Source organism: Necator americanus, chromosome X (assembly GCF_031761385.1).
Source record: "Necator americanus strain Aroian chromosome X, whole genome shotgun sequence".
NCBI lineage: Eukaryota > Metazoa > Nematoda > Chromadorea > Rhabditida > Ancylostomatidae > Necator > Necator americanus.
Genome location: NC_087376.1, coordinates 23,262,478 through 23,279,390, shown reverse-complemented (window position 1 = coordinate 23,279,390; position 16,913 = coordinate 23,262,478). Strand labels below are relative to the sequence as shown.

General features: G+C 39.8%; 1 protein-coding gene across 2 annotated transcripts in view; it reads right to left on the bottom strand.

The window, feature by feature from the left end:
• Positions 1 to 16,913, bottom strand: part of RB195_025000 (uncharacterized protein) — a gene marked incomplete at both ends in the record, with an annotated part of 62,557 nt that overhangs the window by 19,980 nt on the left and 25,664 nt on the right. For both annotated transcript variants that reach the window (XM_064212974.1, XM_064212976.1), the window contains 27 exons: positions 986 to 1,072; positions 1,155 to 1,239; positions 1,809 to 1,904; positions 1,970 to 2,132; positions 2,186 to 2,263; positions 2,397 to 2,486; positions 2,545 to 2,644; positions 2,830 to 2,957; positions 3,027 to 3,141; positions 3,242 to 3,405; positions 3,473 to 3,656; positions 4,013 to 4,140; positions 4,214 to 4,321; positions 4,375 to 4,500; positions 6,262 to 6,379; positions 6,468 to 6,655; positions 6,717 to 6,789; positions 6,862 to 7,000; positions 7,299 to 7,409; positions 8,617 to 8,722; positions 8,771 to 8,906; positions 9,342 to 9,473; positions 9,537 to 9,640; positions 9,848 to 9,981; positions 10,079 to 10,185; positions 10,242 to 10,375; positions 14,661 to 14,741. In XM_064212974.1, the coding sequence (XP_064068855.1) occupies positions 986 to 1,072; positions 1,155 to 1,239; positions 1,809 to 1,904; positions 1,970 to 2,132; positions 2,186 to 2,263; positions 2,397 to 2,486; positions 2,545 to 2,644; positions 2,830 to 2,957; positions 3,027 to 3,141; positions 3,242 to 3,405; positions 3,473 to 3,656; positions 4,013 to 4,140; positions 4,214 to 4,321; positions 4,375 to 4,500; positions 6,262 to 6,379; positions 6,468 to 6,655; positions 6,717 to 6,789; positions 6,862 to 7,000; positions 7,299 to 7,409; positions 8,617 to 8,722; positions 8,771 to 8,906; positions 9,342 to 9,473; positions 9,537 to 9,640; positions 9,848 to 9,981; positions 10,079 to 10,185; positions 10,242 to 10,375; positions 14,661 to 14,741 (3,215 nt within the window). The remainder of the gene's footprint in view (positions 1 to 985; positions 1,073 to 1,154; positions 1,240 to 1,808; positions 1,905 to 1,969; positions 2,133 to 2,185; positions 2,264 to 2,396; positions 2,487 to 2,544; positions 2,645 to 2,829; positions 2,958 to 3,026; positions 3,142 to 3,241; positions 3,406 to 3,472; positions 3,657 to 4,012; positions 4,141 to 4,213; positions 4,322 to 4,374; positions 4,501 to 6,261; positions 6,380 to 6,467; positions 6,656 to 6,716; positions 6,790 to 6,861; positions 7,001 to 7,298; positions 7,410 to 8,616; positions 8,723 to 8,770; positions 8,907 to 9,341; positions 9,474 to 9,536; positions 9,641 to 9,847; positions 9,982 to 10,078; positions 10,186 to 10,241; positions 10,376 to 14,660; positions 14,742 to 16,913) is intronic.

Below are 16,913 nucleotides of genomic sequence, written 5' to 3'. Positions count from 1 at the left end.
CTAAAATAGGATCTCAAACTTTACCTTAAGAAGTTTGAGGACGGATACCACTGAGTAAAAATGGTCTTAATGTAGATGAGTCTAGAGTGAATTATAACTTAAAGATTAAAGGAATTACCACGAATCTGAGGTGGTACGGATTTCAGGTGGAGTAACCGTATATGGGGTCGTAGATTATGGAGACCGGGGTGGTTCTGCTCATCTCTCTCCCTGCATCACTGCAAGCAGTCGGCCCCTGAATTCTGTTTTGTGCGATGTCTTCTATTGCAGCGCGCCACCCTTGCACGCGTAGCGTCCCTTACTACCTATCGGGGCAGTCTGAATTGATTTTCGACGAATCCCAGGGCGGAGGCTGCGCAAGGGGTGGAACGCTGCAATAGATGGCGTCGTGCAAAACAGCATTCTGGAGGCGGCTGTTTACAGTGATGCAGGGAGAGATGAGCGGAACTACCCCCGTCTCCATAGTCTAGGACCCGGTATACCGATACTCCACCTGAAACCCGCACCACCTCAGATTTGTGGTATGCTGCCTTTAAGCGACTCGCCCACGATAAGCACTCCTTGATAATAGGGTTCTTTTTAGCCCCAGACATTTCCTATCAGATATAACGAACCTAAACACTGTGCCATGAATAAAAATTCCATAGTTGTGAATATTTTATATTAAAAGTACAAAAATATAGGATAAACAGGTAGGTTCGGGCATCCAAATACAAGTAAGAAATTCTACTGATATAAAGAAAAGTTTGAGCAAATTTTTGTAGAGCTCATAAGGACAGACGATGAGTGTTGCCAGTGCAACATGAATGTGGAAATGATAAAACGAAGAAGGCATGTAAAGCCACAAGTATAGTTGAGAAAATATATTAAAGTCCCAAAAAAAGCAATTCATTGTTCTTGTACGAGTTGTATGGAAAGATTTCAAAGATTCTCATAAGTCTTATATATTCATATAGTCAGAGAAAAAAAACCTTTTTGAACGTACTCGAGATCCTTAAACCTCGCCCTCAAGGTGTCCATGAGAATGCAGATATTGCTCAGCATAGGAAAAAGCACATTATCCATCTCACACCTGAACTACCCTAAGAGCTGAATCAAAATAAATCAAAACAACTGCAGATAAAATGGACGAGAAGGTCAACAAAATGGTTTACCAATGAATCATGGAGAGTATCAGCTCGTCCGCGCATTTGGCCAACAGTTTAGTCCTTGGAGTTCCGCCCACATAATGTTCGGATACTGAACAGCACTTTAGGCCAAAAATGGGTCATAGGCATAGTAACAACGAAATGATGGCTATTTTCGCCACAATGCTACAAATACTCGGACTTAATCAGACAGAAATATTCACTAAACAGTAATCTATTTAACTGTTCCAAGCTCCATTCCGTTCCCATTTCATAACAATGTGTTTGGTAAAATCAATGCTAACACTTCTACTTACATTCCTCATATGTTCCTAATTTGTGATACTGAGGAAAAATCTTAACTGGTGGTACATATTGCGGACTAACGTTGGCTGTACATAAAGTACAACAGAATCGCTGGTATCTCTAAAATGAAGGAGACGCAAAGTAAACATCAGCAGTGTTGAAAAAAGGTAAGAAAGCGTCATGACTTCATGCGCACATAATCAAAATAGCTCATTTTCGCAAATGACCAGATTCAGATGCTTCGAAGAAGCCTGTGATATGAAATATTATAGGTAGTCAAATATCAGTGATCAGTCAGTTACAAAATTGCGAATAAGCGTCCTAGAATGAGAATTAGGAAAGGAATCAAGACGTGAAATGTTTAGTGTCCCTTACTGTGAAAAGGTTCATCTGAAGCACAGCTGATTTGAACAAGGATAAGGAGCGTCAAGCAAGCCCCAGGCTCACAGTCATATTCGCCTCTTCCGATTACTGAAATATTAGGATTGCTATTGCGGCTAATTACACAGACTACGTCTTCCATCAACCCCACTTACAATTATATCTCCCGGAAACGAAAGAACTATGTTCCCTTTTCATGATAACAGGAAAAGCATTATTAAGCAATTCAGTTACTAGTCGTGGAACGCTGAATGCGTATTTCCCCGCAAGCAGCATTATAAATGTTGCTATAGGATAATGCGTCGAGCAATCATTAATCTGAAAAAAAACGAATTCGAGAAAAAGTCTATCATGCGGTAGAAAATACGAACATCAATGTACGCAATCAGCTCGCCATATCCTGTATGCTGGCTCACACTCGTGCAGCAAAGCGCCTTTATGGCAGCAACCTATAATGCTTAACTAAAAAGAGGAAAACAATGCACAGCAATACTAGCGATCAATGAAAGTTACAGTTTCCCATCTCTCATATTTCCACGGAATCTGTAACAGACTAAGCATGAACTAGACTTTAAAAAAAACCCATTCGTCCGCTAGTGCAGGTATCTGAGCGGAAATGTGGCCGCAGAAAGCAGCCAAGTCAGATAACCGATCATGATCACGTAAGAAATTCTGAAATATAAGTGACAACACGCTGAGTAACTACGATAATGAAGGGACATTCTTATACCTTAGCGGCAATGAAAGAGTTTATGACAAACGAGTAACGATTGTAAAGCTGCCCAAACGATGGAAGTCGTTTCTTGTATTCGTGATAAGAGAAAAATCTCCTAAATTCATTTATGAGAGCTCAGAAAGGAACCACCAGCTGCAATATATTCCACGTTAAAGAGCATTACTGAAATGTTCTGAACATCACTGAAAAAGTCACAAGTACTTAAAAGAGAAAAGCACAGAGCAACTTTTAAAAATTTAACCAGATATATAAGGAATTTTTAGAGCGGTGAAAACTTACAATTTTTTTTCAAACACGTCCTTAAAGAACAACGCATTATATCTGCTTCCTCCGTTATATGAAGAGCTGCCATGATTAAAAACGTGACGAAAATCATCACGAGTTCCGTGTAGTTTGATGTCAGAAAACTGCAAAACACCCTTCTTAAGTGTATCAATGGGTAAGTAAAGAACAAAACGCGACGAAATTACTCTCACTTGACTCTTTTTCAACTGACTCTTCGAGTGATAAACAAATGCTGCGATAGTTCGACCCCAACTGGTCATAGGATATTCGTGTGCTCGGATCATCCGTTCGATGAGCTCATACAATCTAAGGAACTACTTATGAACAGGATCAAAAGAGCGAGAGAAGTTTGCAATAAAAGTAGCTAGGAACAAGGAAACTGTATTGCTGAGCTCGGAAAACATACTGATTGGTGATGGTTGGAGCAAGATCCGAATGCAGGAAGTAATGCCAATGAGTGCAGATGTAGGCAACAAATACATATCCCAACTGGCCTGACAAACTTCCTGGTATCACATCTGCAGCCAAAGAGCGAATCACTTTCTCAGCACAAGGTAGTAACGGAGTCACCTAAATCAGGAAACGTTCTGTTAATGAAGTAGTGGTTCACCTTATTGATTACATGCGCAAAACCAACTGCTTCACAAAGTTCGAATATTCCATAGATGTATTGAGCTGACTCAAACATGCCACAAATGATGTCAAGCCCCTCAGAGGTAGGCATCTGGAGTGAGTGACCCAATACGAAATCACGGATCATATCAGAAAAGGATTCCGCACACCAGCCACAGATCATCATTTGATCGTAGTATGTCTGGCTCCTGTAATCACTGAGGTCACAAAGAAAGGCTATCATGTTATTATCATCTTGTATTAATGACATATTAAAGTGCATAGCAAGCTCGTGGCAACACTAATGGAAGTCAAAGAAGACGCCTGCTATAATTTTGTCTTTAAAATGAATTGTTCTCGAAATTCAGAGACTTCAAAAATATGACAATTGTTTAGGGTCACTTAATTTATTAGGGCAGTAATAACAGTATAGAAAACTAGTAGTTAAACAATGCAACGAAGCCCGAAATCAAATAATTATTAGGAGAAAATGAGTGACATGCTTAGATAGGGTGTACTGAGACGATATTGAAAGTAAATCCATTGGCTTCATAGTTTCGCAAACCTGAATCTCGCAAGAATTTCCAGGATTCTTTGAGAATTGATGGATTGCTTCCAAAACGGTGCTTCGTTACCTTCAGTAAACTGCACATATATTTTCTTCTGCCAAATCTTGCATATTTCTTTTGCAATCTAGAAGACAGCATCTTAGTCAAATCACACAAGCCGCAAACCTAGGCAAAGCCAAAACAAGTCCATTGCACACCTTCTTCATTTCAGACTTGTGATTTTCACGCGCATGATCCATACCATACAGCACAAGCGCCCTCTGATTTGCCTCACTCCGATGTTCCTCTGTTTGACGAAGAGGCATCTGAGGAAATCAGATACAAATGCATAGAAGAGAAAAAAAAATATTTGAAATACCTGAATTAGAATTCGATCATTTACAGACATAGTGTCATTTAGATAAACAGGTTCATCTTTCTCCACTTGTTTGAAAGTTATTAACCCAGTCGGCTTAGGAGGTTCCTCCGGCGTTAGATCCTCAAACTAATATGAGAAAAAGGTATATGCAATATTATGCATTGTTAACCACATCAAGGAGTGTTATTCGATGCCTCTTCTGATTCAAAAAAAACCTTCACTAATTATGAATGGAGTCCACAAATGATATGACAACATCAGGTTCGTCAACAATGTATTGTTTTCTTGCAACGTTTGTTTTGTATCCTTTCTCATTTTACTGAAACAAATCACTGGATAGCAATATAATCGCCAACAACATTGTCCACATCAAGCCATTTGCTAGACAAATTCTCGATGCCATTCTCCAAAAAGAGGGCTACAAAGCATAAAGATAACCTTCAAGATCTTTGAAATCCTTCAACAATGCGGTGGTATTTCGGAGTACAATCAAATGGTAAATGGACCGGCCGTAGTCTTCGCTGAGCGACATGGGAACAGTCGACCACCCGATTCTCTATGAAACCGTTGTCGCGCACAAGATAGACTATGAGGCGACTTTGGCGATTTTCGCCAACGAAGTCGACCAAGTACTGGACTTCGGGCGCAATAGCGGTTGGCCGTGAACGTCATGGCATACTGCCGGCTGACTCCGGGAAAAAACACGTTCTGCCAGTCCCGAAGGGCGGTTTAACATATGCCTATGGCGGCATGATGTTCGTGTATTTCGCTGCGAATCAATAGAGCCAAAATCACTCGCCTAGCCGAGGATGACAACATCATAAATGAGTTTAGACATTAGACCAAAAAATCATTGTTGATCTTTTTCGGAGGATCTGATGATTACTGTGACCCGTAGCGAATATTGACGGCCAAATAAAAATAGCACAATTTGTGCTATCAAATAAAAAACAACGTAATCGCTCTTTCAACATTTCAATAAAGGCCGATTTGTCTGTACTGTATTCACCTCCATACATGCGATAGTCGGAGCCTGCCCTCCACCCCCTCACTTTAGCGTGGTTGGCAAAGTAACTCCCTTCGCCTAAGTTGTTCAGTTAAGATGAAAATCAAGATCAAAACAGAGATCGAACAATGAGGTGTTGGATGATGTAATGCGGTAGTACCAAATAAGGAAGCAAAAGTTTTGTTTTGAAAAAGTTATCTACCATTGCAGGAAAATGTGCAGTTAGAGCTCGCTCGTCAGTGTTTGCGAAAATTCTGTACTGCGAAAATGCTTGCGAAAAGAAATGAACAGCTAATATCTCGGTTCAGAGTTCGCTCCGTTTCGAATTAAACAATAGACAACACATCCAATACGGTTTCGTTTCCGCTGAAAACCCCAAAGTTGGGCATGAAAAATTGAAGGATTTCAGTTTTGACCCGGAACTTTGTTGTGAAAGAAGCTGACAAAAAAAAACGGACATTATGCGAGCATGGAGGAGGGAATTTGCTATAATACCTAATCGAACTTGTCTTTTCCTTTCAAAATAACTTAAAACAGATGAGAAACCTGTCGTGGGAAAATGTATTCGACGAAAATAGGGAGTAAGATTTCTTAAGATAGTCAAAGCACTGTCGTTATTTGAAAAAAGAACTACCAATACGACACGATAGCAGAACGGGGAACAACACTTTTTTTGAGAAACAGTAATATTTTGGGCAGGTGGGTGGTTGATCCAGATACAGTCTCAATCATGAACACAAAATGTTCATTCGCAGGACTATAAAAATCCTGCTAGCAAAAAAAAAGTAAGAGAATTCAGTTTGTCACTAAATATGGAATAATGTTCCACATTTTAAACCAGTTTTATACGGTTAGAGAGAGGTAAACGACATGTTACTTGCCTGAGCAGATATCAGAGAAGAAGATATAGCATCAGCGTGTATGGTCTCACTCTTAAATTTATTCATGACCGGACGCTGATAGCTAAGTTCACCAGATTTGATAAGTTCCTTGACAAAACTGAAAGAAAAAATCCAAAAATGGCAGCCAAAAACTAAAGCAAAAGAACATGGAAAGAAGCTGAGATGGCATAATTCAGAAAACATACCAGTCGTGAACAAATAGCTTGAATCGTGAAAGCTCAATGAATAAAGTGACTAATGACGCAAACTCCTGGTGGTAATACTTCGAACCATGCGTGGGAGCTTCGGTATAAAAGTAATTCAAAATTATGTCTTGCACGTGAAAAGGCCCAAACATATAGGACTGTTGATTCAATACTTGTTGATAAATGAGCTGAAATGCAAATATGTCCAGATGAACAAAAAGAAGTAGAACGATGACAGGGAAGACTTACTTTAGTTACGATAATTGCTCTATGACTACCTTCACGTTCAGCAGTAACGGCCCAATGCAACATTAATTTTATCCTACGAAAAGGTTGAATAAGGTTGATTGCTCTCCAAATAAAATGAAAATTGAAGGAATTCTGTAGACAATACCTTATCAGGACCTCTTCAGCCCAATTTTCAGATCTAAAATTGAAGATTCTCGTTGCCACAGCTGGGAGAATATTTGGCTCAAGGACATCCATCGAATCCAAAATGCCAATTACATTGAGGCATCCATTCACTAATTTAGCTGAAGTCGAATGTATAAAAAAAAATCACTGAAAGCTGCACCAGACGAAAAAAGAAACTTCACTGCACGCAAAATTACATGAGAACAAAACAAACATTTGAAAACAACTTAATTTGTACGGTTAAAATCACGACACCGTTACCAGTATACAAGGAGACCACAGTAATTGCTGTCAGATAAACAGGTGCGATAGTATAGTCAGATGATTTAAAAAGATTCATGAAAGGAAAAAAAATCACCGCTTTTTACACGAACTGCATATCCACAGACGCATATGCATAAGAAATCCTAAACTAACCGAATGCGAATTGTTCCTTTTGGTTGAAAGACCACTTATCCTCTACAGCCTGACTTCGGCGCACAATTTCTGTCGTCCGGAATTTTAGAAGTTCCACAAATCTTTCAGACTCTTAAAAGAAATATAATCGGTAAAATGCGTTTCAACATGACGACGCCACGCGTTCTCGGTGAAAACGTACACTGAGCTCTCGCGGCAATATGCGGAAATCCCCGAATCTCTTTCCTTTCTCCCTTTTAGGGTTTTCACTTTTTATAGTATAGTATATTTTTTTATAGTAGCGCATGGATAGGATTGCATGCCCTTAGTGAACTCCTTTTCCATTAGTTTTGGTATTCGTCTTGTACTTGGGATTCTGTTAAGATGTTAGCTTGCAAAGGTTTAATTTCTGTCTCATTGTTTGTGTAGTTGTCCACGATTTTCATTTTCCGTGGTCATAATACGAAAAAATCCATTTTCGGTAATTCCGAAATGTGTCCTGATTCCAAAGCACCTACTCAAAGACTTCAATTCACAGGAATTGGATTTCTGCTTCCTGGATTTCTGGTTTTTTTCCGGCTGTTTCGGTTCAGCCTTCTAGGACAGACTTTGGGATTATGCTACGATTGCGATTACAACAAACGTTAACTATACAGATTTATGCTAAAAATGGGGCGGATGTAGTGTAGCGGTTAGAGGTTCCGCTCCCAGCACAATCAATCGGAGGTTCGAATCCGCTCTAGTGCTCACCAAGCCTTTCATCCCTCCGGGGTCGATAAATTGGTACCAGACTTATCTGGGAGGATAAAAACACTGACTTGACACATCGGCTAGCCACCGCAAGTCATTGTATGGGCCAGATACACGTTCGTAAACCTCAAACTATTCTGAATTGGAGTGAACGTGGGGGTGCATCTTCTGAATTGGAGTGAACGTGAGGGCGCATCCCAAGCGGATTAATTAACGCGAGAAACTTTATCCTTAACTCTATGCTGAAAATAAGATACAAACTTGAATCTGTGCAAACTATTAACACATAGTAGTCAAAGGCGCAAAACAAAGATAAAACTGATTCGAAACAACTTTGTTAAGACTACATATACTTATTCATGCACAGTTATACGAAAAAAAAATAGCGAAGGTGTATAAAAAACAAAAACAAAAGATTTCTAGGGAGTTTCCCGCAAGCTGTAGAGGAAGCTCAGAGCATGTCTTCATCGAGGATACGTCGACTCGTCATGTTATAACGTCGACATGTTCTAACATGACGAGTGGACACATGTTTTAAGCCGACTGTAGTTAGCAGTTGAGGACAACTCCATAAGCTGCAAAAACCCACCTCTACCTGGAGGTAGGGGTAATTCGTGCACAGGACAAGGTAGAAGATCTAGGGGAGAACCACACAACTGCGATAAAATGAAGGGAAGTTTGTCCGTTGTTGAAACCTTAACGCCCATAAAATCAGCACGCCTAACCGAAATATGCATTCATACCTTAAATTTATTCCATATTACAGCAGCTGGGGCATCGATAACAATATTTTGTAGAACCGCGGAAAGAACATGAATAACAGGCCGCAAAGCCGAACATTTAATCAACGCTGTGAATGCTTCCGATCCCTTGCTAACACTAAATTGAGAACGACGTTAATTTCGAAAGACGCATACGACTCCGAATAAATGTGCAACAACTGTAGCACAGTGTATACACATGTGTATTCCGTATCTCACAGTTCTGCTGATTTTAAACGAAATGTACGAAATTGCGAAATCATTCGCAAAATGATTTCTGTGATACTCGTAAATAACTGCTATATACACATATCTAACTAAATACTAACTTCCACCTTAAACTTGCTATTTAATGGCATACTAACTTCAAAAGAAGCAACATTTCTCGCAAATGTTGTTGTAATGAATGGCGGAATCTTCTCAACCTTAGACTTGGCATGGCTAACTTGCCTAGCTACCTAACACTGACAGAATAAGTACGAATTCAACTGTGTTTACGAGTAAATGGTAACAAAATGGTAGTGCTGATGACTGGTAACAAAAAAGAAATTACGTATTGTTTTGTTCATCGTACTCCATTTTGTACAAACGCAGTTTCATAGCGATCATATGAGCGAGACGACGCGCAAGAATGAGGTTGTTATTAATATGACGCAAAAATTGAGCAAGGAATAGAAGGTATATCCTGAAAATTGTATAAACATTTTAGCTAATGAACTTACAAACAAGGAAAGGTCTTTATGCTAACCTTAACTGAGGTAATTTCTCTTCGTTTTTGATTCTCCTAACGAAATAATCAGAGAATATATCGCACAGTTCATTCAGAAAGTCTTGCCGTTCAATCACGCCATCCTTGAGAAAAAATGTAACTACGCAATCGGAAAGGAAGTTGTTAGCATGCACAACTATTCAAATCTATCTGTGAAGTCATACAAAATATGTGGCATTATTGTTGGTTGGAACACAAGCAAATAAATAACTCAGTATAAGGCAAAACGCAAAATCTTCAACTAAAACCCGACAGCACATACACACATTAGCAAAGACAAATCAACAAACCTCAAACGCGCATTTGCTCAAATTGGATATGTAAAGCCAACGGTCCTTATAAATAGGACACGTCGATAGATCGTTTACGTCCCACATTCGAGTGGTTAGTTCCTTGATGGCTTTCACAAATATGTCTTTGTATTCTGGAGACTTTAACTTTTACGTTTTCTACACCTTGAAATAATAAGTGAGAAACAAGCTTCCGCGCAAACCATCATGCGATGTTTCTTACAAACATACCTGCAGAAAACAAATCACTTATAGATTTCTTTTGTTTAGCTGTACTAGGGCTTCCCGTAAGGGCAGCTGTCACCTTAAGGTACCATAACGCCCGAAACGCTGGTATCCTAAAGCATGATTTAACAGTCGCCCTTTCATGTATTCAAGAAAAATGTAACCGCACCTGTAGTCACACAAATAATCTAGTCCTTCCTCCCGACGCTTAATTGTCGGAACTTTTTTAGCTAGTTGGGAAAGTGCTTTCCCTCGGGCAAGGTCTGTGAACCAGGCAGCACGCTCCTTCGCTTTTGCAGTTGCCTATATAATTTTTCTTCAACACAAACTGTTGACCCAATATGCTACGGCAAATCAACTAACACATGCAATAACCTGCAGAAGATGTCTTGTGAAATACTTAATATAATTGCAATTTTAACAATTAAGTTTTGATTCGCATAATGATTTGTAGTGTCCCAGCGAATTAGCTGAAGAGAAGATTGGCAACAAACTAAGATTGTGCACCAAGTCGCAGCAATGGTGCAGCAATTCAGTTCGACTGAATCTGGTGAAACCAATGTATATGAACCAGAATTCGAAAAAAGAAGAATGCAAGTAGTAGCAGAAGACTTTCTCAAGATAGCAATCGCTGAAATTCGGGGAACGGTCAAGAGGTACCCGTATGATGTGCCGCCGCGTATCCAGGAGGCTGATGAGCGTCATTAATTGCACCGCGCGTCTCCTGATACCGTCATGATCGCTACAGTAGCCTGGTTGCTCCTCTTGTGCTACGTCTTCAAGACGCCCCGCCCACGCCACCCTCCCCACCCATTTTGCCGCGTCTGCCACTCTTACGGCGATTTTTTTCCGCCGCGCTTACAGCTCTTATGATGCGCTTTTAAAATCGAACGGAAAGGAAAGAACATGATATTAGATGTTGTTCGAAGGTCTACATAAAATGTGCTTGTTAGTTAATATAAAAGAAGGAAAGAATTTCATTTCATATAAAAGAATTTCATTCTTTCCTTCTTTTATATGAAGAATGAAATTCTTTCCTTCTTTTATATTAACTAACAAGCACATTTTATGTAGACCTTCGAACAACATCTAACACCAGGTACTTTCCTTTCCGTTCGATTTTAAAAGCGCATCATAAAAGCTGTAAGCGCGGCGGAAATAGGTTTGTACAAGTGACATGTCATTTAGAAATGCGAGTGAAAATGAAATTACCCAGTTTCGAGTTGTTAGATGGAAAGCACTCATTCATCTCTGGGAATGCAAGAGATGTTTCAAAAAATATCCCACTGATTAATGTTATGCTATCCTCTTTACTATTTTTCGCTTTCTATGGATTTCTTTTTGCTTATCTAACTGGGTAAAACTGGCATCCAACGATTAAGGAGGCGCGAATAATGCCTCGCAGACATACATTGTACCTAAAGGTATATCTCCAAGATACAAAGGTCTCTGTTCGCCACTAATACACCTAACCTTTCATATTGATGTAATGCAGAAAACAGATAGAAATGAAGTGATGAAACGCTGTTGAAAGAAGTTTGAAGAACCATACAAAGTTTTATTATATAAAACTGTATAGAACGTACAAGCAAGTATTGAAATATGTCAAATATTGGCATATTTCAATACTTGCTCTACATAAACATTATATCTATGTAAAATTTTGAAAAGGTAAAATGTAGAAAGAAGTTAAAGAATGTATACAAAGTAATAAGCGCATAATGTTGCTGCTATTATAACTGCCGCAGTTGAAAGTTGAACACGAATTCATTGAATGGCATCGTGACAAACACATACTTATGCACTGCTAGTTTATATAGAAAACTTAGGGCATGAAATGTGTTAAATTATGAGACGTTTGAAAATATATGCGTGTTAGTCTTTTCCCTGGAGCATCTTCTTGAAATAATTTTTACTTATTCTTCTCCTTTATTCCCAATAATATGCGCTTAGTTTACTATATCCGTACACCAGAATTCGCCTCGGCAATTCGTTTTTCACTCCCTCCTTCAAAATTCGCATTATCCACCGCTTCGTCGCGGCACGAAAGTCGCGCGCGGCGTTGATTAGAGAGCAATAGGGAGGCGGGGTGTAGGTGATCTCAGGCGGTCGTGGAGGATATCTAGCTGGTAGAGCGGCAGCCGTAATTACGCGGAGGCGCACGGTGCCGAAGGGAGGACAGGAGCGGTCAGCCGGTTTTCACGGGTACCTCTTGTCCCGCACCCCTGAAATTCTTGTCCCCCTAGTTGGGTGCGTGTAAAGAGAGTCTCGGTGGACTTTCGAGCATGCCCCGCTCATGCCTCAATTAACTATGGTGCGTATCCTAAAGAGATTTACCTTCGTTGGCACTTAAATAGCCGACTCTACTTACCTACCGCTAATCATACGCTGCCTCACTGGCCAGGATTTAATTCACGAACTACTTATTTTTTTCTGAGAATCAGACACTGGAAAGTTGTGATGTGAGGTAAACTTGTAACTGTACCAGTAGCAGGAGAAATCCTCTCGTGAAATATGAGAGAAAGATCTAGTAGCTTCAAATATTATAATTTTCGTTAAGAATGAAAAACACTAGCTTTCAAAAGTAACGGGAATAACGATCATCGTTATTCTGCAGATCAAAAGCTTTTTTGTAGCCTAATTTATTTCCAGACGGAAGGACGTTCCGTATTTCTGACCTATGCCAGAAAAAGAGCTCATTTTGCGATTTCTAGACATTCTGGGGGTGCGAGGCAAGAGGTACCCGTGAAAACCGGCTGACCGCTCCTGTCCTCCCTTCAGCACCGCGCTCCTCCGCGTAATTACGACCGCTCCACCAGCTATACATTCTCCACGACCGCCTGAGATCACCTACACCCCGCCTACCTATTGCTCTCTGATCAACGCCGCGCGCGACTTTCGTGCCGCGACGAAGCGGTAGATAGTGCGAGTTTTGGAGAGGGAGTGAAGAACGAATTGCCGCAGCGAATTCTGATGTACGGATATAGTAAACTAAGCGCATATTATTGGGAATAAAAGGGAAGAAGTAGATCCTTCCATCCAATGTAACTTTACATAAGTAAAAATTATCTCAAAAAGATGCTCCAGGGAAAAGAATAACATGCATATACTTCCACACATCTCATAATTTAACACATTTCATGCCCTATGTCTTCGATATAAACTAGCAGTGCATAAGTATTTGTTTGTCACGATGCCATTCAGCGAATTCGTGTTTAGCTTCAACTGCAGCAGCTATAATAACAGTAAATTTATGCGCTTATTACTTTGTATACATTCTTTAAACTCCTTTCTACATTTTACTTTTTCAAAATTTTACATAGATATAATGTTTATATACAGCACATGTCAAATATTTCAATACATGCTTGTACGTTTTATACAGTTTTATATAATGGAAATTTGAAATTGTATGGTTCTTCAAACTTCTTTCAACAGCGTTTTATCGCTTCATTTCTATCTATTCTCTGTATAAAATCGATATGACAGGTTAGGTATATTAGTGGCGAACAGAGACCTTTGTATCTTCGAGATATACCTTTAGGTACAGTGTATGTCTGTGAGGCATTATTCGCGCCTCGTTGATCGTTGGACGTCAATTTTACCCAGCTAGATGAGCAAAAAGAAATCCTTAGAAAGCGAAGAAAAAAGTAAAGATGATAGCATAACACCGATCAGTGGGACATTTTTTGAAACATCTCCTGCATTCCCAGAGATGAATGAGTGTTTCCCACCTAACAAGTCGAGACAGGATAATATTTCTAAATGGCATATCACTTATACAAATCTATTTCATTCTTTCCTTCTATTATATTAACATACAAGCACACTTTATGTAGACCTTCGAACAACATCTAATATCATGTTCTTTCCTTTCCATTCGATTTTAAAAGCGCATCATAAGAGCTGTAGGTGCGGCGACAAAAAATCGTCGTAAGAGCGGTAGACGTGGCGAAATGGGAGGGGAGGGAGGCGTGGGCGGGGCATCTTGAAGACGTAGCACAAGAGGAGCAGTCAGGCTACTGTAGCGATTATGACGGTATCAGGAGACGCGCGGTGCAATTAACGACGCTCATTAGCCTCCTGGATACGCGGCGGCACATCATACGGGTACCTCTTGACCGTTCCCCACATTCTGGAGGTAATATCTAGAGAAAACTCGCTTTCGATCCTCTTATTAGAACACCATACAAAATGACATGTACTCTTAACTACATTGTTCTTTCATTTATTCGGTAATTTCCTAATAACTGTATAGTTCTTTATTCTTGTGGTCAGAAGAGCATCTAAGACTGGTTTTACGCGTCTCCATGAACGACTGGAACGTGATCACGTCGAGATATGTTCGCGTATCCACTGGACACGTAATGTCTCGAGGGCATTCGCGAAAAATCCGCCGGGACTCTCTTTACCGTCACCCCTCCCCCCCCCTCTCTCTCTCTCTCTCTATTTCGGAGCGTAGTTTCCGAGAAACGTGGACACCTTCTAGAAATCCGGGAATTAGAGACTTCAAGAGCGAACCCTCCCTCTAACAAGCCAAGCAACCAGTCAGAAAATTGAGAATTCAAATACATCAAGAACAACTTACAAATTGTGCACCCGTAGTCTCCCTGTTCTTCCTCCTCTCTTTGTCAAGGTTAGCATTTATCTCACCTTTTCGATGTAGTACCTGCAACAAACTTTCCAAAAATAAGAGAACAAAGAGTTTGAAGAAGCGGTCAAAGTACACGATGGATCCAAATTGTATTGATGAAAGAAAATAAAATGACTCATATTTAAAAAGTGGACGAGTCATTAATTCTCATAGAATTGAATTTTCTTTCGTGTGTATATCACGAGGAAGTCATGGCGTTTGTGACAACATATCTTTACGTGTTGAGGTGTATCGATAACTCCGCCACGCTGCAGTAATTAGCGCAAGTATATCGTTCACCTGCGCTTGTTGCAATCCTGGCTACCGCGGCTGCGCTGCGACCACCGTTTTAACCTGCCTGGATGATTAACCAACAGCAGAGAATTGTGCGCAAACTCTAGGAAACAGAGTTCTTTGTTGGGAATTGGCATCTGAAAAGCTCAAAGCTCGATTTTATTCGTTGTTTCATAGGCCCTATTTAGGTTAAAACTACTTTCCAGGGACCTGCATTATTCATGCTTTTTACATACCTTTCCCGAAATGTTTAATTCCTTTTGTTATAGCCAATGTTATATTGTTAGATTACTGTTCGGCTGATTGTTTATGCCATCAATCGTCCAAAAAAAGTGCAAAATTAAGTGTTCCAGTATCACTCAGGCATACTGAGAGGATGTCGCCGATCTGCGCTTGTTTTCGACGACATCGATTCCTTTGAATATGAAGATATGAGAAGCGACAGATCTCCGAAGAACTCGAGCTGAGCTTGGAACCAAACTTCAACTCGTACAAATGAATACATAAACCCAAAGTGTTGTCATCTTTCCAAAAAGGAAACTCCATCTAAGCAGATGTTAATCGTTAGTGCTGGTAAAGTCGTTCTCTTGCAAGGCGCAAATGCAGCTGTCAAAAGACATTGTGGAATTTAAAAAACGACCATCACTGCATTCACACAGAACATTGAAGTCTACCAAATAGTTTTTGCCTTAGAATTAGTTTGTGGTTATACTCGCTTTGTAGATGCTGTTTGTGACGCCAGTTCGAAGTATGGAAGGGTGGAGTGAGTACCTACATTGGAAGTAGGTGTGACTTTTCTTGTTCACTCTCCGCTTTCAGTAGTGATGAAATTTTAATTATGGAAACAATTTTAACGTAAACGTTATCTGACACTCTTGTTCACGGTAGTTCCCTGTGCAGAATTAATACGTTACTTTTGTTGTGTGAGAACAGCAGGTAGGTCTCACTTATTACATACTCTTTTGTTCTTAGGAACATGCGACAGTGAGAAGTTGAGAGGAGGAGCAGAAAACGAAGTTTTCTGAGTTTATCACTATCGACCATACAGGGAAACTCGCAAATTTCACTAGCCCTCTTCTCTACGCTAGATGTGGAAATCGTCTGGTGGAGGGCACCATAACAAAATGGACTATTCTGTCGTCAGTAAAAAAGTTTTAGCGTCTCCATCGAGAAACATTTTTCTTCACAACGGAAGGAGAAAAGGTCGCGCAGTTCCAAAACTATCCATTAACTGGGATCTCTTCGATGAGCCAGCTAAGTTCCCGGAAAATGCCGCAACGCAACGCAACATTGTGTATGTGTGTACGTGTGTATGTGTGTGTATGTGTCTGTATGTGTGTGTGTATGTATGTATGTATGCATGTATGTATGTATGTATGTATGTATGTATGTATGTATGTATGTATGTATGTATGTATGTATGTATGTACGTATGTACGTATGTACGTATGTGTGTGTATGTATGTATGCACGTATGTACGTATGTACGTATGTACGTATGTGTGTATGTATGTATGTATGTATGTATGCACGTATGTACGTATGTACGTATGTACGTATGTGTGTATGTATGTATGTATGTATGTATGTACGTATGTATGTATGTATGTATGTACGTATGTGTGTGTGTATGTATGTATGTACGTATGTACGTATGTGTGTATGTATGTATGTATGTATGTATGTATGTATGTACGTATGTACGTGTGTACGTATGTGTGTGTGTATGTATGTATGCACGTATGTACGTATGTACGTATGTACGTATGTGTGTGTGTATGTATGTATGTATGTATGTACGTATGTATGTATGTATGTATGTACGTATGTATGTATGTATGTATGTATGTACGTATGTGTGTGTATGTATGTATGACGTATGTACGTATGTGTGTATGTATGTATGTATGTATG